This window comes from Spea bombifrons, chromosome 4 (genome assembly GCF_027358695.1).
Source record: "Spea bombifrons isolate aSpeBom1 chromosome 4, aSpeBom1.2.pri, whole genome shotgun sequence".
NCBI classification, from domain to species: domain Eukaryota; kingdom Metazoa; phylum Chordata; class Amphibia; order Anura; family Pelobatidae; genus Spea; species Spea bombifrons.
The window spans coordinates 21,623,955-21,645,863 of record NC_071090.1 but is presented as its reverse complement, the minus strand read 5'-3'; the positions used below and the strand labels follow the sequence as shown (position 1 = coordinate 21,645,863).

Here is a 21,909-nt window from a genome sequence, read left to right as displayed (position 1 = left end):
TTAATCATCCGCGCGCACTACAACATGTTCAGGCATGTTTTACTTATAAATATGGTGACGGTAAAGAACAGTGACTAATTCGGTAACAATTCTGACGGGACTGCTTAAAACGGCCCAATATTTAAAATGGATTAGCAAAATATATGGGAAGTTTACAAAATTAACCCATTCCTTGCTGCCGTTAGTCTACTGTAATCAATCACTGCAAGGCGGCTAGCGACAGGAACAAAAGTCAAGGAACATAATTCTGGCCAATGGCAGGGGAGTTTACGTTCTTGCCGCTATGAATAGACGTGGGCCTGCTCCAATGGGCACGTCTCTTACATATTCGACGCCACAAGTTGCTGCAAGGTCTTCTCGTACAGAAAAATCAGCTGACAGCCAAAGTGTACAGTACGAGATGGGATGTGACGCTTCTCCCCGCGGTGGATTGTGGGATTTTTTTACAGACACAGCCTAGTCTTCCCAGTTTACACAGAAAAGAGCTTGAGAGAAAAACACAGTAGACATATTGCTGTGAGGTGAAATGTGAGTAGCTGACACGTACGTTGTCTTCCTGCGTGTTTTGTTTTGTTTATTAAGAACTTTAGTTTACATGGAGCCAAGAAAAAACATCTAGAATATTTCGGTTGAAGGGACCCATACTGTCATCATGCATGAATATGACGTCATCATATACTGTTTTGCCCCCCCCATACACTTATGGTATATGTAGTGTGGGACATTTACATGGTATATTGTTTATATAGAAACTCCTTGGCTGTGTGTATTCCTTGCCAGTGCTGCTAATCCTATATCCATATCTATTTTAGACTGCATGGAATAATGTTCATGGCTTTGTCGTTCTTCCAAACCATGTAGATATATGCATTCCATAAATATTGTATTGTGCACATATTTATTGGCAAGAACAGGACTTCTACTTCTACAGCAAAGGATTTCCTGTCAATCCGTTGATCGTGGACTGTACAGGGCGGGAATTACGCTGCGTATTGCTAATGGGTATCAGTTTATTTATAACATTATCCTGGTGGCCTAAACATCTGTTCCAAAGCGTACCTCTTCCAGTGTGCCAATTACCGGTACATTTCAGAACTTGTGCTTAGTTATACGATAGAGATAACAATTATCTTGCGTTTCTTGTTAAATCCCAAGATTTCCTTTAATTGTAATCTGACTACAGTTAAATATTCATCTCAATTTTTGTGTCGGCCAGGCTGTTGAATTAAGCCGCGGCGAAAATCACCACGTTTGCATTTGTGTGAGTGTAACCTAGCAACAGGTATGTATGAAGGAGAGTTTGCGTTCCTCCCATTTTTAGTCCTTGATGTGCTCAGGAACTGAAACAGGTGATTATCCTGCATTGCCCAGACACCTGGGGTCTGAGACATGATTGCAAATCACTAGAACATTTTAATAATGCAGATTTTGGGTCGCATTTAAGTCCAAATTCTCATGCGTTTAAAATATGATTCATTATAAACATTGTCAAAGCAACCCAAACTGACAGCACGCTGTCTATGTAAATATATTGCAACTATTGTGAAGTTGTTTATGGATGTCATGAGATGACATGCAGTCTTGAAATGAAGAATGCATATTAAAGTGCATTTTAAATTAACAAGCATTTTTGAGCCTGTAAAAAAAATCTAACAAATTCCTGTATAAATATCCAAGCTAAAAAATTGAGTACACAAATAGCAATGCAACACTGCATACAGAATATACAGTATGTGTGTGTGTGTGTGTATATATATATATATATATATATATATATATATAGTGTTATTGTTTCGCACAACTCATTAATACGTTATTTAATAATTGTTTTTTAAGAGTAACTCCCACCCATTTAAAATATATTATTAATTTATTATTAATATAATAAACATTGAATCAATTATTTTCTTTAAAAAATATTTTATTTTTCACATAATGTTTTCAGACAGCTGTTTATTTGTCATACATATGCATCCTAGCTCTTATAGTAGTCCAACTAACCTTGTCATGCTTCCTTGTGGTAAACAATAGAATGCCTTAGACTTAATATCCCAAATTAAGAAATGTGCAGACTTTAAAAATGTTGTTCAGATACACACTAATACACAGAGATGCTTTTTAATTTTTATTTAAAGTAGCAGGCATTATTATTAAGGAAATTGTTAAACAAATCTTACATGTATGAACCTGTTTGCAATTGTTACTTTAAGTAAAAAAGCTGTATTAGTTATCATTCCTTTAATAAAAGTGCAGGTGCGGTGCAGGGGTTGTGTCCTCATTTCCCACAGTGAGGATCCGACACTGATTTATGGACGTTGCTGGTGCCTGTACTCTCTGGAGTCAGTGATCAGTTCTAGATAACAAAGGCAGGCTTAAAATAACAAGTGCAGAACTGTCTTTGTATAAGTAAGGCTTGGTTAATCAAACGCTAAAGTGTGAAAAATAACCTTTACTTGCAGTTCAAATATGTATTATCTCTAAAGCCCCTCCCATCTGAGGTATGAGTTATGTTTACTTGTTTCTTATTTAATTACATAGAGAAGGCAAAAAGTTAATACAAAATGTACTATTAAATATTTAATCTAATCTAATTACCAGCAGGTTTGGTTGTATTGTCTTCTGTAGCGATTCCAACTTGCTTATAACCTTATAACCTTACAACTTAAAGGGACACTCCAGCCATCATGCGCACTTTAATCCCTTAGGGACCAGGTTGTTTTTTATTTTATTTTGGTTTTATCATTTTTGTGGTGCTTGTGTTTAGCTGTAATTTTCTTCTCACTCATTTAGTTTTTTGTCAGAACAAGAAGGTCTTCCTTTAGATACCATTTTTTTTTATCATATCATCCTATAGAAAAAAAATAATAAAATATTTGAAAAATCTTTTACTCATGTACAAGGACTAATGAAAAAACCTGCTAAATAATTTCTACTATTTGTCCTGAGTTTAGAAATACCCAATGTTTTTATGTTTGTGGGCAATAAGTACAGTTAGCGTTTTGCTATTTCAAAACCATTTTTTTCCAAATCTGGTAATCCTGTCCCCATGTCCTATTTTAGACATTTTTGAAGCTAGCTAATTTAATTTACCTTGATCAAACCATATTTAAAAAAAAAACAAAAAAAAACTAGACACAGTATTTTAATTCTTCCCGTGCACTAATTCTACCACTAACTTTTGTCAAAGTTTGTGGTATTCATTTTTTGTGTGTTTTTATTTCATACACATTGTATTTTAGGTATGAATTTAAAGCCCTTGGTATATGCCACTGACAAAGGTACCCCAATTTGTGTTCAACAACATCTCTTGAGTACAGTGATACCACCAATGCATAGATTTGTCGGTTTGTTTGGGGGCTAAAAGGCCACATTTGGGAGGTGTGCATTTTTTTCATGCTGACATTTGGTCAGTCTCCACCCATGTCCTATTTGGACCAATTCAATTTACTAGGGCTGAAACAACTAATCGATAAAATCGATAATAATCGATAATGAAAATCGTTGTCAACGAATTTCATCATCGATTAATCGGATCGATTTTTATCGATTATAAAAAGAGGTTTTTTTCAGAGCAAATGCTCTGAAAAACTCCTCTCCTTATATAATCCGACCTCAAACAGAGATCGGATTATAACACCGGCAACGCTGCAGGGGACCTGGATTCCCCTCACTGTCGGCCGGTCTCTCACTTCCGTCTCTCTCCCCCTCCCATCTGCCTCCTCCCCCCTCCCATACATCACTCTGCCTCTCTACCCGGCACCGTTACTGACAGACACTTTCCCTGCAGCTTCATAGAAGCCTCAGTGTAAGTGAAGGTGAGTAACGGAGTCTGTCTGTGCGATGCAGACCCCCACCGGCTGACAGAGAATCATCCTCTCTGATAGCCGGTGAGGGTCTGCATCGCACAGACAGCCTCCGTTACTGCCCTTCACTTACACTGTGGCTTCTATGAAGCTGCAGTGAAAGTGCCTTCAGTAACGGAGCCGGGTAGAGAGGCAGAGCAGTGTATGGGAGGGGGGAGGAGTCAGAGGGGTGTATGGGAGCCACCCTCCAATACACCACTCTGGCTCCTCCCCCTCTGCTACGCCACTCTGCCTCTCTACCCGGCTCCCTGGTGTCTTGTCAGAAACGGAGGTTCACAGGAGGCAGAGTGGAGTATGGGAGGGGGGAGGAGGCAAAGTGATGTATGGGAGGGGGAGGAGCCAACGTGATGTATGGGAGGAGGCAGAGTGGAGTATGGGAGGGGGAGGAGCCAGAGTGGTGTATGGGAGGAGGCAGAGTGGAGTATGGGAGGGGGAGGAGCCAAAGTGATGTATGGGAGGGGAGGAGGCAGAGTGGTATATGGGAGGGGGAGGAGGCTAAGTGATGTATGGGAGGGGAGGAGCCAAAGTGGTGTATGGGAGGGGGCAGAGTGGAGTATGAGAGGGGGAGGAGCCAGAGTGGTGTTTGGGAGGAGGAGGAGCCAGAGTGGTGTATGGGAGGAGGCAGAGTGGTGTATGGGAGGGGGAGGAGCCAGAGTGGTGTATGGGTGAGTTATGGTGGTGTATGGGGGGTATTATGAATTTTTAGGGCATATAGGGGGTATAAGGCATATGGATATAAGGCATATCAGGGGGGCATAAAACAAATCTGGGGGTAAAAGGTATATCAGGGGGCTCAGTTGCATATCACTGGCATATAAGGAGTATAAGGCATATAGGGGGCACAGTGGCATATCAGGGGGCACAGTGGAATCTGGCATATAAGAGGTATAAGGCATATATGGGGGCAGAGTGGCAAGCTGGGGGTCAGATGTGCATAACTGGGGGCAGTTTGGTAAATAAAAAAAATTTAAACTTTTTTCTCAGTTTTTATTAAATATGAAAAATAGTTAACATATGAATTAATATTTACTAATAACTTTGTATTAAAACCTAGTTTGAGAAACACTGTTTGGGTTCTTGTAGCTTTTATTATTATGTCAGTGAAATAAGAAGGTGAATAGAGAGAGGCCATTGCAATAAAGAGATTAAAGTGTAAATTGTACGTTTTTTATTGCAATTTTTCTTCAATTTAAAATAATGTATTTTTTTATCCGATTAATCGACAAAATAATCGGCCAACTAATCGATTATTAAAATAATCGTTAGTTGCAGCCCTACAATTTACCCCATTAAACCATACCTTTGTTTTTAAACTTAACATCATATGGGTATTTGAAATCGTAGTATTTTTAACTCTTTCCATGCCAAAGAAGATACAGTACTAATCACATTGTGAGGCAAAATCTTGTGTAGTGGCATCACAGTGCATCCTGTGGCAAGTTTTTGCTATGGAGAGGTTCCAGCACCACCATTTAAGCTCTTATTATATATGATGAACGTAAATGCCCCGGGCAGGGGCCAAATAGGGCCCCTGCTGCAGATTTCAGTGTTGCTGAATGCCTCAATCTTAGATCGCTTTCTGAGCTTATTTAATGCTATGGCGTGCCAGGCATGTCAGTGGTTGTTAAGGGGTTAATGAATATGATAGCTGCGTGGCCGCTTTATATTTTCGTTTTATCCACCTTGCAAATGCTTGGGGGGATTCAGCGGATTCCCCCCCATTATGCACCCGCCATCTGCTAAATGTAATTCAGGAGATGTGTTGTGTTCTTTCAATGAGAACACTTTCCTACTACTGATTGGTTGCTTAAAGGAGCCAGTCAGTGGCAACAAATGTCAGACCACTGAAGAAGAGGGCTGCTGCTTCTAGGTCAGGTAAGTGTTTTTTTTTTTTTTAATTTTGGAAGAATTCTTATTAAAGTACTCAGAGTTCTCCTTTAGAGGGCATGTCAGGGAAGTTAGACCATCCTTTTAATTGAATGAAGTTACATCTGTGGAAAACAGCACACTCCAATTTGTACACAATTATGTTAATAATTGATATAATGCACATGATGGGTCTACATTAGAAGGTTTCATAATATTAGACATCTAAAAGCTATGTAACTACATTCTTCACAGTTTGCTGACCTCAACCAGGATGTCTAGCAGAGGAGGTAAAAAGAAGACAACAAAAACTTCCAGGTCTGCAAAGGCTGGGGTCATTTTTCCTGTGGGCAGAATGCTGCGTTACATTAAAAAAGGACACCCTAAATACAGAATTGGAGTTGGTGCACCAGTGTACATGGCTGCTGTACTGGAATATCTGACTGGTAAGAAAAGTTGGGGCTTAATCACATATGAATCACACATGGTTGGTATTTTTTGGATCCCCACATGGCAACAGTAACCCAAAAAGTATTTCTGTGTACCTCATGGTTCTTATCTGCCATCACATTATAGGTGTCAGCATAGTTGTGATCCATCCAGAAAGTACTGTGAGTCTAAGTATTGATGCAGGTGGAGTATGCTACTGGTCAAGTCGCTGACTGGCATACCCATTAGCTTTAATAATGCGTGTATTGCTCATTTGAATTTGTACTACATACTGTTATTTAGTGTATAGATGTAGGTTTAGTGGGGCCAGATTATAGCATCATTGAGTGAAGACATGAAGCAAAGCAAGCAGCGAAATTCCCACTGCCACTTATGCTTAAAGCTACTGAGAGGGCAGGTGGAATATTTTTTACTGTGAAGAATATTGGGTAATATTGCTTCTTGTTCAGTGTTACAGAAATAATTCATGATATGTTGTGCTTCCCAAAATTGTGGCTTAAGGGTTATATAATAAGATGAGACAAAGTGTGGAATCACCCTTTCTTATTTTTACTAGCGGAGATTCTGGAACTTGCAGGAAATGCAGCAAGAGACAATAAAAAGGGAAGGGTTACGCCAAGGCACATCCTTCTTGCTATAGCAAATGACGAGGAATTAAATCAGGTAATACAATTAACTAAATGTATTTTATATGTAACTGCTATTATGTTTTTGTAGTGCACAGAGGAACAAATAATGACCTAAAGAGCAATCTTCCTCACTCCCTCCATTCACTTTTAATTGGTTCGTATGTATTTGTTTAATGTGTTTCTCACAAAAAATGTATCTTTCTTATGACTTCTTTGGACAGCGGGGTATCCATCAAAATGCTTTTAAAATGACCTTAATAAAAACACAAACATTAAGTCCATTAGTTTCTTGCTTTTGTTCTTTTTTTACTTCTTCCTTCCAGTTTTTTTATGTATATCTCAGGTGCTACTTCACATATTTTGACTGCACAAATATAGATGTTAAAAATGTACAGATTCCGTGTTAAAGTGGTGGAGTGTCTATGATTATTTCATGCCATATTGTTATTTATTTGTTTAAAAAAAAAATTGTGTGCAAATGACAAGACCTTGAGAAGCAATAATTTGCAGTGTTAGCGGATGGTTTTCCTTCCCGTTTAAAAAAGTACAGGAAAAAAACAACTTATGAATGTTTCCAGATGACTCTACATTCAAAATAAATAAATCCCTTAAAATATTCTTCCATAAACTCAATCTGTAGTGACATTTTATGTAGTAGTTTGTTATTTTACTCGGTAGTTAGCATAACTTGTTTTTAAACACTAGAGCGCGCTGTGGGACTTCTCTTTTGTTAGTGCAAACACATCTAAAACTATACATTTTTTTTCACTATCAATATTTGGAAGAAACTATATATTTCTATTTGCATATACTTCCTACTGATCTAATGTCTCACTAGATTAACAGCCTGTCATTTATTATGTCCTTAGGTTGGAGTTAAGGCATTAACAGTCAAATCTTTCATGTTCAGTTCTCTAATGATAACTTCATTCCCACTAGTATATTTTAGTGTAGACAGTGCAACAATTCCAACAGTTCTTAATTAATGTTTGAAATCTTTTGAGCTTTAAGGTTGATCGCTATTTCAGATGGATGGTTGATTGTGATATTTAACTTTTATTAAAAATTAAAGTTTTCTTTGTTTTGTATTTATTATTATGATGTTTATTAAAATAATGTAGCAAAATATTACCTTCTGTTGTTTATTAAATATGATATTTAACAAAATTTTTTTTAATGCTTTCATGTTTCAGCTTTTAAAAGGAGTCACAATAGCCAGTGGTGGTGTTTTACCAAATATTCATCCAGAATTATTAGCAAAGAAGCGCGGATCCAAAGGAAAACTGGAAGCTATCATTACTCCACCACCAGCGAAGAAAGCCAAAACATCTTTGCCTAAAAAAGTGTTGTCAAAGAAACCTGGGTCTAGAAAAGGAATGAGGAAATCTAAGGTATCTTTTATCGCTGCCTGATTATATTATATTATAATATATATATATATATATATATATATATATATATATATATATATATACTGAGCAATAAAAATAGGAGTGTAATCCATTGTATACAGAACCTCAGATTTTATGTAATTCCTATTTATATTGTGCTGTTTTTATTTATCAATGTTTTGTATATGGTTAGAAGAAGCAAGGAGAAGTCAGCAAAGCAGCAAGTGCAGACAGTACAACAGAAGGAACACCAGCAGATGGGTTCACTGTTCTGTCTACAAAAAGCCTTTTCCTTGGACAAAAGGTAAGCATAGCCAACTAACTCCTAACGATATTAAGATTCAGTGTTACTTCATCTTTTTTTTTGTTCAAATTCTTCAATACCCCAACTCTAATTAGAAGATTACTAAGTAATTGTGAATGTATAACAAATTAAAACATATAGCCTACGCTGTTATACTGTTCAGTTATGTTAACAGAAGTCACAGCAACCCACATGCCAACCAGAAAAGGTATACCTACCCTGCTCACATAACCCTACACAGTCCTGTCAGTTATTGGCCTTTTCATCTAATATCTTTCACCCGCCATAATGTATAGGGTATGCTCAAAAGTGAAGCCAATACCTCAGAGGTAAGACTTTAGAGCACCAGGGTAACATTTCTAACCATTCTCCTCTCTGATGAATCTTCAGTTATAATATACAATGAAGATCTGCCTAAATGCAATGTAGCTCTCATTTCTACTTATCCCATTAAAGTGAGTGTCGCCAATGCCCACATACAGGAACTATTTTAGAATGTCTTGCGGTAATTCAGTATGCCTGAAGCCAAATAAAACGTTATAGGTGGAGGTCTCCTATTGTGCATCATTTCTAAACGCAAGATCCAATGTGTAATTCCAGCTGCTTATTCTGACCACAGAACGCAGAGATAAAGAGTCTCATGTAAAAATATTTAAAAATTGAGTAAAAGCGCAGAACAGTGAGCACGGAACCAAATGAAAATCCCTGCTCAAAATCTATACATTTGCAGTAAAATAACTCTTTAGGAAAGTTATTTACTTAATTGAAAATTCTGCCCCATGTGGTTTAACCCATTAAGGACAACAGGTTCTCCTTAAACCCATTAAGCACAATGCATTGTAAGCCTGTACATGTATGGGCTTTGTCATGAAGGGGTTAAAACTTCCACTAGATGCACTTTACCTACAATCTTTAAATATGATGATTTCCTTAGACTTGGTTTTAGGAAACAAAATGTGTCAATGACCCATGTTAATCTCTAAAAAAGTGTTAATGTTATAAAAAAAAGCAAGTTTACAGGAGAGTTGTGGTTTTAACTCATTCACTTCGTTAGTCATTATGAATGGTCAACACTAGCAAGTTTCTACGGCAAGAAGGGTTCTGCTGTCCCTGGATAATGCATAATTCAATATGTAGGGAAAAGAAATCTTGCTGATTTAACTATACATTATACGAGACAAGTCAAGCTCTTCCTTCAGCAGAAGCTCACTGAGGCTGGCTCTTCATAATGTTTAGTGAAGTGAGGGAACTTAAAACTGTCCATTTAGTGAATAAACCCCGAAACATTCTGGGTGAGTTGAAATAGTGAGATAACTTTTGTAACAAGTAGAGCTACTATATGAATGATCATCCCTAGTGGGATTTCCCCGCAATGATAACTTGGTTGGCCCTGTAGTCGGCATATTTAACTCAAGCATTCTTCTTGAATGTCTCACAAATTGAACAATGTATTTTTGTAGGACCAATTATGCCCTTCTTCCAGATAAATTAGCAAGGGCTAGCCTTTTACAATGCATAGTGAAAATATATCTTTGAAAACACAACTTTCATGAAATCCCTCTTCCTAAGAGCTTGCTTTAGTACACACAAAGCAGAAAGACATGGGCAAACAGGCAGATGTGTGTAGACAAAACCAAATCCACTAATAATTTTAGCAACATACAAACCAATTCCACCGTCACTGACAGCCTTACTGTCTTTGATGTAATTTATGTGTTGTTGTCAAAAAAACTTCTCAGTGCCAGCTACTGTTTTTTATTTAACCAAACTGTCTAAACTATATACTTTCTCCATTTTCTTTTGAACGCACATTAATATTTTAAGGTCACTTGTGTTAAAGTATTGGTTTTTTTTTTTCTTCTTTTGAACTTGTCATCATTATTTATTTTATTTACACTTTTGATTCTATGTTTTAATTTGCAGTGATTCTGCTTCTGGCTCTGTCGCATGCTATATTTCTGCTTTTCTGAAATTTTCCTGCTCCCCTATTACCTCCTTCCCCATGCTTTTCTTTTCAGCTGAACCTAATTCACAGTGAAATCAGTAATTTAGCAGGATTTGAGGTGGAGGCTGTTATCAACCCTACCAATGCTGACATTGACCTTAAAGACGATATAGGTAAACAGGACTTGGTTTTGATATAGCTAATGGTTGAGGGATAATTATAGACCTAGACAATCTTACCATAGAAAAATATATTGTGGTCTATCATGAAAAACTAATAATTTAGAAAAACCTAATGTGTTTCTATTGTTCTATAATTATCTCACACTGTTAGCTGCTTCTTTGTTTCTAACTTAAGTTAAACGCCTTTATGCTGCTTCACAGAAGGAAGTTTCTCCATTAAGGGCAAGTAAATAAAAAAAAATGCTATCCCGTTTTAACAGTGGAAGACAATTACCTGGCCAAATTAAATCGATTTAAAAATGAACAAACAATATTTTAATTATATTTATAACTATTTTCTATTTGAGTTTTGTTTGGTGATTTTATTAATGGATAAGCGTTGATGGAGATCAGATGTATTACTGTGTTATGAATTTGAGCTAGGTAGTAGAAATTGGTCATCTGAATCTTTAGACTAGAATATGTGACATGGCAATTCTAGGAAAAAGCCCCCTTAATTTAACAGATGGGTCTCTGAGCCATTAGCTCCCTAAGCTGGTGGCCCTTAGCCTCAAAACCCTGTAGTTAATTTTAAACACCACACAAAAGCCATCTATTCTAGTATATAGTTATACTGTATATTATTTCTATAGTTAAATCCTGATGTATTTTGTGCTGGTTTACATTTCGATCATTAAAATTTGATAACAATCTGTTAATGCCATTGGGACTCTTTCCCTTTTAGATCTCGATACACAAGTGTAATTAACCCCTTAATGACAAGACTGTTTCTTTTTCATAGTACACTGTGGGGCGAAGGCTCTTTGAAAATATAATTAGTTACTTATAGTTATGTAGTTTATAAGGTTGAAAAAAGTCCATCAATTCAACCCTTCTACCTATCCTTTCTACTCTTGATCCAAAAGAAGGCAAAAAACCCTAATTAAGCTACTTCGAATTCTGCCATCAGGTGGAAGAATTCCTTCTTGACTCTAAAAGCCAATTGGATTTCTCCTTGGATAAAGAAGCTCTAAAATATTAATGTTATTCTATGTATAGCCTTGTATATCATGCCTTTCTAAAAAAAATATCCAGCCCCCTTTTGAAGGCATCTAATGTATTTGATAACGCCACCTAGCTTGACAGTGAACTCCATATCATTGTCCTCACTGTAAAGACTCCCTTCCTTTGTCGTCTCTGAAATCTCGCTGCTCTTCCAGTCTCAGAGGGTGACCTCTTGCTCTGTATTCATTTCTGTTAATGAACAAGTCACTTTAAAAGCTCTTTATATTGACCCTGCATATATTTATATAATGTTATCATATCCCCACTTAGATGCCATTTTTCTAGCATATATAGTTTTAACCTTTTAGTCTCTCTTTATAACTAATATCTTCCAATCCCCTTATTAATTTTGTAGCCCTCCTTTGCACTTTTTCTAATTCTATAATGTCCTTTTTAAGGACTGGTGCCCAGAATTGTACAGCATATTCAAGGTGAGGTCTTACCAATGATCTGTAAAGAGGCAAGATAATATCCTCCTCCCGTAAATCAATACCTCTTTTTATGCATGCCAAAACTGTATTGGCCCTCGCAGCTGCTTGCTGGCATTGCGCACTGTTGTCAAGTCTGTTGTCTTATTCCTAAGTCCTTCTCATTGGTAGTTTTCCCCAAGGATATTCCATTCATAGTATAGGTTGCATTGTTATTAGTTTTACCATAATGCATAACTTTGCATTTCTCTATGTTGAACCTCATTTATCTACATTGACCCCAGTAATAAATCTTAGCTTTGTATATCTTATTCTTAATCATGTTTTATTATAAAATAATGACATCTTTTTGATTTAGAACTATTAAATACATGTCTTTCCCTAAGTAAAATATTTGTTCTATACAAAATGGAGAAACTTTCTTTTGTTATTGCGTTATCAACTATCATTTTAACATATTTCTCTTTTAGTTAAGCTGGTTGTAGTTGGGGATGTGAGATATAAAATATAACTCAAGTAATGCTCAACAATATATGACTGTAACAACTCTTTATTAGAAGAACACTTATACTTGAGTTACAAAGTATCATCATCTACAACCAACTTGTTTTCTGCTTTAAACCAAAGCGGCAATCAAAACATGGTGTTGCTTGCCAATGTAACAATTATGTATTCTAAAATGAATTGGTGTTTTTGGGTTGGTCAGCGCTACTGAATACCATAATCTGTTTTGCACATTTTTAGCATTTATTCTACTTCTCTCACAACCGCTTTTTTGTAGGAAGACAAGGATTGAGGTAAAAATCTTGAATATGTCCTTTATCCCACACGGTTGACATACATTTGTTTGCCTATTATAGTTGCAAGTTGTAAAGGCTGACATTGCCAACATCGACAGTGATGCTGTCGTTCACCCGACAAGCTCTGAGCTCTACACCGGTGGTGAAGTAGGTAATGAAAAGTTTAGTCATGGAGAGTTTTACATCTGTATGCATGGTAGATTGGTGGCAGAAGCTTGCTTTAATTTCCCGCTGATTAAATCTGCATTTCTTTAACTACTTTCTGAAACCTTGACTAAACCAACTAACTGCTACAATAGCCTTTAAATGACCTATTCTTCAGTGATGCTCTAGTCTTATGAAGATAAAGTATGCAATCCAAAGCACTCATTGCGTGGGTACACGGAAGATTCTGTGTGTTGCAATATTATTGTTGGAAAACAAAATGTATACTCGGTAGCTTTAGTTAGAACATCCCAGGAGCTCCTCGCTCCTCACTGGAATAACAGCCGACCTTTATGTATGATGATATACTCTTACGCTAAAAACAAATGTATATACAGGATATACAAGGATTTCAACACATACAAAATAACTAAGCAGATCAACGTATATTCAACATCCGTTTTAGCTTTAAACATGTAACATGTATTGTTAAAAAGGTTAACATCAAAATAAATTAACATTTTAGAGAAAGTGATCGGTTGCTTATGCACACATTTCTGAGACTGAGACTTTTTACTGGTTCTGAAACACTGAAAAAACAGAAGAAACAAAATCCCTAGTAAAAAGGGAATATTGTTGTCTTTAATTGTAGCTTTTTTTAAAATAAAATAGTAATGAATTTACTTCACACATAATCAGTGATGCAATGCCATAAATGCGTCTTAACAGTTCATGTTTCATGTAATCGGAAAACATATCGGAGCACAGGAGAACGCATGGCTTTTATACATTTTGGTGAAACCATAATTTAGGCTTTAACAAAAGTTGTTTGGCATTTCATTCGAATGAAAAGCTTAAAAATACACGTTATCGTGTATTGTATTTGTTTGTGTTTTTGGTTTTATTTAGGATTATTATTATTGCTTAATTAAACAGCATTTTGCTAGAAGGATCCACACTCTCCCACCTCTTATTCTAATTGGCGTTTCTTGGGGATTCATGCTAGTGTTTCTAAACTTTTCTGTTGGTGTAGTCCAAGAACATTTGTTACCTTCAGTTCCAAAGCAGTAAGTAAATAGTTTAAAATGTACATTTTTGGAAGGGCTACATTAATCCCCTTTGTAGCAATGAGTAACATGCTGTGTTCTGGCATTGTGCATATAAAGGCTGGGGCAGCTCCCCAATGCCCTTCGCTGTATAATGTGTTATGATTGAAAGATCTGGCTGCTTTCTACTGAGCATGTGCACTAACCTTATAATCAGCCATCGATCATATATTTTTTTTCAACTTTAAGCATAAATGCCAACCCTAAAAATCACCTGCTGCTGCTTCCAAATTGTAATAAATGTCATGCTTTTCAGTTTTCACACACTTTTTATAGTTTGGTACTAATGAATATTGCATTATATGTAGAAATATGGTTTGATGGTTATGTATAAGGGTACCTCTGGGTGAGTAATGCGGAGCCCATTCTATTGTTTACCACTAGGCAGTATAATAAGGGTGCTTGTGTGGCAGTTTAAAGCATAAAATGCATCACAAGGTAGCAACTCCCACAGACGGCACAGCAGAAAATGTTTCCATGCGAATGCTTAATTAAATAGAAAAGGAAGCACGGACAGTATGTTTTGTCTATTGTAAGAATTAGAATTGAGGATAATGTCTGCTGTGGCACCACCGTTGGAAGTATCCGTTTTTGGGCAGACTTGACTAGCTGGTCCAGGCTGTAGGCAGTCAAAGGGGTTGTCAACCTGTCCTAGAATCAAGAATTTCACACAATTGCACTGCAGTTAAACATTATGAACCCAGTACAAAATATAGTTAAATAGAGACGTTTGAAGTTTTCCATAATAATGGTGGCACTTGTTTACTCAGTCTTCATAATCAGAACAGTGCATCAGTAAACAATGCATATTGGCAAGACATAAGTTGCTAAATGTTATATGGGGCAAACCCAAATTTCTGTTAAAGTGATGGAAATTTGTGCTTGTAAGCAGTGATTTATTTACTTTGGGGCTACCCTAGGCCTAACTGATTTCAGCGCTGCTGTCCTTCTGGGCGTCGGCATATGATGTCATATCCCTGCGCCCCATATTTAAGGAAGTACAGTGCAGATGGAAACTATGGAGGACTGTGCCAAAATTTCCCTTTTAACTGGCCCATTAAGTAGTGGTGTTGCACAAAAAAGTGTCTGAAATACTCCAAAAATCTGCCAAGTGTTTATAAGGGTCTGTATTTTATACATCCTATGACCTAGATCATAGGTAAAGCATAGTTGTATGAAAAGAGAAAAAACATAAGGCAGCAACATTTTTTAACCCCTTGATGACAATTGCCGGTCCGGGCACGTCGCGGAAAATCAAGTCGTTAACGACAATTGACGTGCCAGGACCGGCACGTCTTTAAACGGGTGCAGAAAGCGAGGCATTAAATGGTGTCGCTGGAATGTCGCTGGAATGCCCGGGAAAAAAACAATAAAGACGAAAAAATTCGCTAGATGGTCTACAGACCCTCTAGAGAACTCTGGCTCCACTTGCAGGTTGAATACAGGTACTGCATTCAACCATGCAAGTCAATGGAGGCCAGCTTTTTAATCACAGTGTGATTAGTAAAAAATAAAATAAAATTAATAATAATTAGAAAAAAATAGTAAAAAAACAGTAAAATGTAAAAATAATTTCCCACTGAAATCAGGGGAACCTTCAAGTTGAAAAAAAATGTTAACGTTTTTTTTAAAAAAAGGCAAAAAAATAAATAAAATATATATAGAAAAAATATATTTTGCTCCCAAACAGCCAGGCAAAATCATTCATGTGAGGTATCGCTGTACTCAGGAGATGTTGCTGAACACATATTGGGGTGTTTTGTGATAGTGACATAAACGAGAACCTTTTAATTCATACCTGAAGTAAAATGTGTGTGACAAAACAAATGCCAAAAAATGACTACCACAAAGTTTGACAAAGACTGGTGGTAGATATGGTGCATGGAAAGAGTTAAAATACTAGAATTTGAAATACCCTGGGGTGTCTAGTTTTCAAAAATATATGGCTTTATTGGGCATACTGAAATGGCCCAGCTCAAAGTTGTACCAAATAGGACATGGGCAGTTGATCGCCAAACGCCAAAGTTCAACATTGAAAATGCGCGTGCCCCAAATGTGGCCCTTTTGCCCCCAAACAGCCAGGCAAAATCATTCATGTGAGGTATCACTGTACTCAGGAGATGTTGCTAAACACATATTGAGGTGTTTTATGATTGTGACATATACCAGAACCTGTTTATTCATACCTGAAGTAAAATGTGTGTGGAAAAACAAATGCAAAAAAAATTACTACCATAAAGTTTGACAAAGGCTGATGGTAGAATTAGTGCTTGGAAAGGGTTAAAATACTAGCATTTGGAATACCCTGGGCTGTCTAGTTTTTAAAAATATATGACTTGATGGGGTAAATTGCATTGGCTGGCTTCAAATATTCCCAGAAATGGCACATGGGGGGAAGAATTACCAGATCTGGAAAAAATGGCTTTGAAATAGCAAAACGCTACCTGTACTTATTGCCCCATAATGTGTAGAAAAAAGCAAAAAAACATAAAAACATTGGGTATTTCTAAACTCAGGACAAATAGTAGAATCTATTTAGCAGGTTTTTTCATTACCTTTTATAGACGAGTAAAAGATTTTTCAACTAAACTAAATTTTTCACCATATTTTATACTTTTTTTAATAGTAAATAATATGATACAATCAAAACAATGTCATCTAAAGAAAGACCTTCTTGTCCTGAAAAAAAATTATCTAATGTGTGTGGGTTCAGTAAATGGGAAAGAAGAAAATTACAGTTAAACACGAGCAGCGCAGAAATGTTAAAAAGGCCATTGTCACGAAGGGTACAAAAAGTAAAATCAGCCTTTGTCACGAAGGGGTTAAACCAGTGGGGCCTTTCTTTTTACATGGTTTGTACAACAAGTGGCTCGATTTGCTTTAGATTGCATAATAAATTCCCATTTACATAGTTCTAGAATTTCCTCATAATATTACACCGTCCTAAGCCAAAAGAATTCTATTCTTTTCACATATTTTAATAACCCGAGATTTAGCTAAACAAAAAAGGACAACTAGCTATTAATTATTTCTTTTTTGATCAGTTCTTTTCCTCCCTGTTGGCATTATGCCAAAGCTTCAAAGCATTCATTTGCTAAAAAGTGTTTGGCCTCTTTCTTATCTTTTTCTATGCTTATGGCACATTTTAATTAAGCTTTAAAGCTTCTTATTTAAGCTATGTCAATTTAGGTTTCTCAGCATTCATTATGTACAGCAATCCTAGAATGTTTTAAAATCTGTGGTGTACATGAACGTGATCATTTACTAGAAAGGTGATACAGAAACTCTAATACAATCTGGTTTTTAAATGCTATGTAAGTCCGCCAATATATAATTCCCTACCTTACTGTTCCAATACATGTGACCAAATTATAATACTCTTGTCAGAATCAAAATTTACATTTTTTGTGTGTAATATATATATATTAGTGTGTGTATATTTTTCACTTTTCTACAGTGTATATTTTTTCACTTCTGAATCGTTACTAAGACAGTAAAAATGTTTATGGACGGGAAAATTGTACGTCAAAAAAGAAAAAATAGTCAATAACATAGTAAAGTAAGTCTATCTGGTTCGGATTTATTTTTGTAGTTGAAACCAAGGCTAACCAAAGATGGGTAAAGGAGATGAATATGTATATCCTCTAACTAAACCATAACGGTAATGAGATATCATTTTAAATGTCCCTTTTTTAGGTAATGCCTTAGAAAAAAAAGGTGGAAAAGAATTTGTGGAAGCAGTTATCGAAATGAGGAAAAAGAATGGACCTTTGGATATAGCAGGGGGTAAGACTTATTGTACATTTATTCATGTAGGTAATATGTTCATGTTTATGATCACAGTGAGTTGATATTATGCAAGTTTTATTTTTTTTATGCAAGTCAAATTCGTCTTGGACTCTGGATGAAAGAAGTTATCATACTACACTTCCCCAAGGAGCTTTCCCCTTTTTTTTCTCTGATGCCTATGGAAAAAAAAGGTCAGAGCTTCTTGTCTCAGAAACTTTGCAACGGCTCATTTTGAGTGAGAACAAGCCTCTGGATTATAATTGTCAGGCAAAAGTAATGCTGGGTCTCTTCTGGTATATCAAACATAATTTTTGATTCTCCCCCAAAAATTTAATTTTTTAGTGTCTGTTTACCCGACTTAGTCTAACAAACACTTGTTCCTTAAGTCTGACGTTATGATTTGCCATTTTTTTAAATACTAACATTATCACAGTATGCATAAAATTCCACTAATACAAAGAAATATATACCGTATTTGCTCGAATATAGGCCGCACTCCCCCCCCTTTAAGTCTTTAAAGTGGGGGTGCAGCCTATATTCGAGGGTCTAGCGCCCGTCTAGCTGCCGGGCAGGCAGCGGGGTTAGGATACAGATCCCCCGCAGCGGTGCAGGGGACCTATATCCTACTCTCCGATACGCTGAGACAGCCTCCCCTGCCAGCACTTCCCACGGGGGGGTGCCGGCACGGGAGATTGTCCAAGCGCATCGCGCAGACGTTCACCGGCAGCGGCGATGAGCGTGAACGACCTCCGCTGCCGGCACGTCTGCTCGATGTGCTTTAACAATCTCCCTTGCCGGGAATTCCCACGGGGGGAGTACCGGCAAGGGAGATTTTTAAAGCACATCTTGCAGACGTGCCGGCAGCGGAGGTTGTTTCTGCTCGCATTGCCGCTGCCGGTGGACGTCTGCGTGAACAATCTTCCTTGCCGGTGCTTCCCACGGAGTTTAAGTCCTGTAAGGTGGGGCCTCCATGGATTGGACTTTTTTGCCCTGCACATCCCACAGATGCTCGATTTGGATTGAGATCTGGGAAGCCACCCCTGAACCATTTTTCCTTTGTGGCAGGGCACATTATCCTGCTGAAAGAGGCCAATGCCATCAGGGAATACCGTGTAGATAGTCTGCAACAATGCTTAGGTAGGTGGCACATGTCAAAGTAACATCCACATGAATGGCAGGACCTAAGGTTTCCCAGCAGAACATTACTCAAAGCATCACACTGGCCCTGCCAGCTTGTCTTCTTCCTATAATGCATCCTGGTGCCATGTGTTCTCCAGGTAAGAAACGCACACGTGCCCACATCTACATGATGTAAAAGAAAACATGATTCATGAGAACAGGTGATCTTTTTCCATTGTTCTGTGGTCCAGTGCTCACTATAGGCTCTTTTGGCAGTGGACAGGGGTCAGCATGGGCACCCTGACTGGTCTGCGGCTATGCAACCCCATACACTACAAACTGAGATGCACTGTGTTTTCTGACACTTTTGTATCAAAACCAGCATTTACTTTTTCAGCAATCTCTGCAGACCGGGAACATCCCACAAGAGCTGCAGTTTTGGAGATGCTCTGACCCAGTCATCTAGCCATCACGATTTGATCCTTGTAAAAGTCGCTCAGATCCTTACGCTTGCCCATTTTACCTGCTTCTAACACATCCACTTTTAAGGATGAAATGTTCGTTTGGACGCTTAATATATTCCACCCACTGACAGGTGCCATGAGAACAAGATTATCAGTGTTATTCACTTCACGTCAGTGGGCAAATGGTTATGACTGATCGACGTATATTAATTCTGTTAATAACAATATCCTACCCCATTATTTTACCAGCTGAATAGATTTTTATTATTATTCCATTTTTTTGCTACAAAATGACCGATACCTTGAAAATGCTATTTTAAATCTAATGGCATTAGCCTTTGATAGAGAGCCAGATAAAAGATAGACATTCCCTTTACATACAGATCATTGTAACATAAATACCTGAAACTAACCTAATGTAGCTGTTTTTATATGGCCGTACATGAGGTTTTCTAGCCTTTAAAAATCCTATTTTTTTTCTTCGTATATTAAATGCAGGTGTTTCATCACAGCGCAAACCTGTATCCTTTTTTTTTTTTTTACAAATGTGATAATGGCAAAGGTGTAAATCAAAGACCTCTTCAACTTAACTTTCAGGGTTCAGCAAACGACCGTCCTTTTTTAATAGACAGCGTAACTTCACACACACACCGCACTTCTGTTGCGCAAGAGTGCAAAGAGTTGTAGCGTTAAGGTGAATTACTTCAGTTGCCATATTGGCCACATTTTGCATATAATTCCCCATCTGATTACACAAACGTCAGGTTGTTTTATTAGAATTCCCTGAAATTTATGAGGCATTCTCCATATGCCAAATGAAACAGTGGGACATAAATTAGAACAAATTGGAAATGTCTAGCGCTCAAGTTCTTCAATATGTTAGGGAGCAACGCCCAACTACATGATTATTCCTGGTACTCCCTATGCTCCGTGAAATTTATTGGTGACCCCGGTTTTCCTGCAAGCACTTTAATTTTGGTCCTTCATGATGGCCCTTTTATGTCTATTAAAAAGCTTCATGGGGGAAAAAAGCAATAACACAGAAGGAAGGAGCATATTCATACCAAATAAAATCAGCTTTTGGTCACCTTTTCAAAGATGTTGATCTACAGAACAGCAACTTGCAATTACTTCCAGATATTGCAGTTTCTATGCCCAGCATTGTACTGTTGAACTTTAGGGTTTCATGTTTAGCGCTATTTAGTCGGAGTTATTATAATTTTCATTAATAATTTTAAGAACAAATTGTAGCTGGGATCTGAGTAGAATCAAAGTGCATCAAACATTCTGCATTAGTAAAGAATGACTGTAAAGAACATTGATTGTTTAATAATTAGTATTAAAAATAATATATATAAATGTGTGTGTGTGTGTGTGTGTGTATATATATAATATATGTATGTATATATATATATATATATGTATATATATATATATATATATATAATGTGTGTGTGTGTGTGTGTGTGTGTGTGTGTATGTATATATATATGTATATGTATGTATGTATGTATGTATGTATGTATATGTATATATATGTATGTATATATATATATATATATATATATATATATATATAACAATTTGATACCAACTTCTTAGTATTCTAAATATTTTTTTAGGACTTTCAGTGTTTTGGTAACATTTAAATTGAATCTTTCACAAAAACACCGAGAATAAATCCACTGTAGATGCCTTTTTAGTATTTTCTTTTAGCTGCTTAAGTATAATTTTACTGTGCCTTAGATTGTTTTGCAGCATAATAACAAAACCTAACTTAACTGTGCAAATTGTGCATGTAAAGATACCTATTGTCGGAAAGCTCTCTACATGCAAACAGATTTGTACTTTTAAACGCCTCTCAAAATAACTACATTTCAAACACCTCTGATAAAGGAGAAATGGGACCATTTCAGTGTTTTAAAGTTGTGAACGTGCATAGACTGTGTGGAATCAAGGATAAGTCATTATTATCAGAAAGACTTTGAACATGACAATGCTGGTGAATTACCGGTAGTTGCTCTTCCTACTCCATCTTCAGCTTTGTGACTGTGTATTAGGCATAGTGGACATATGATAAGTCCCTGCACTCCCCAAACACAGAGACCATTATTATTATTAAAATACATTTTTGTTCCTATTTTACTTAGCTGCTGTGACTTCCGGCCATGGATTGCCTGCAAAGTTTGTTATCCACTGTAATAGCCCCAGGTGGGGCTCGGATAAATGTGAAGAACTTCTGGAAAAGACGGTAAAGAATTGTCTAGCATTGGCAGATGAGAAGAAAATTAAATCGATTGCATTTCCTTCAATTGGCAGCGGAGGGTAAGAATAAGACATATCATTAATACTAGCATTGTAACAGGTCAACTCTGCGTTCCCCAC

The 21,909-nt window shown here is 36.9% G+C and overlaps 1 protein-coding gene across 2 annotated transcripts in view; it reads left to right on the top strand.

The window, feature by feature from the left end:
- Window positions 1-382: 382 nt before the first annotated feature.
- LOC128490489 (core histone macro-H2A.1) overlaps window positions 383-21,909 on the top strand; it is a 26,186-nt gene continuing 4,659 nt past the window's right edge. The window contains exons 1-8 of one of the 2 annotated variants that reach the window (XM_053462384.1): window positions 383-528; window positions 5,985-6,175; window positions 6,736-6,842; window positions 8,002-8,199; window positions 8,393-8,503; window positions 12,963-13,053; window positions 17,849-17,938; window positions 21,675-21,849. In XM_053462384.1, the coding sequence (XP_053318359.1) occupies window positions 6,004-6,175; window positions 6,736-6,842; window positions 8,002-8,199; window positions 8,393-8,503; window positions 12,963-13,053; window positions 17,849-17,938; window positions 21,675-21,849 (944 nt within the window). In that variant the 5' untranslated portion in view covers window positions 383-528; window positions 5,985-6,003. Of the gene's footprint in view, window positions 529-5,984; window positions 6,176-6,735; window positions 6,843-8,001; window positions 8,200-8,392; window positions 8,504-10,521; window positions 10,622-12,962; window positions 13,054-17,848; window positions 17,939-21,674; window positions 21,850-21,909 lie in introns of both variants that reach the window. The other variant, XM_053462383.1, reaches the window with a different exon arrangement.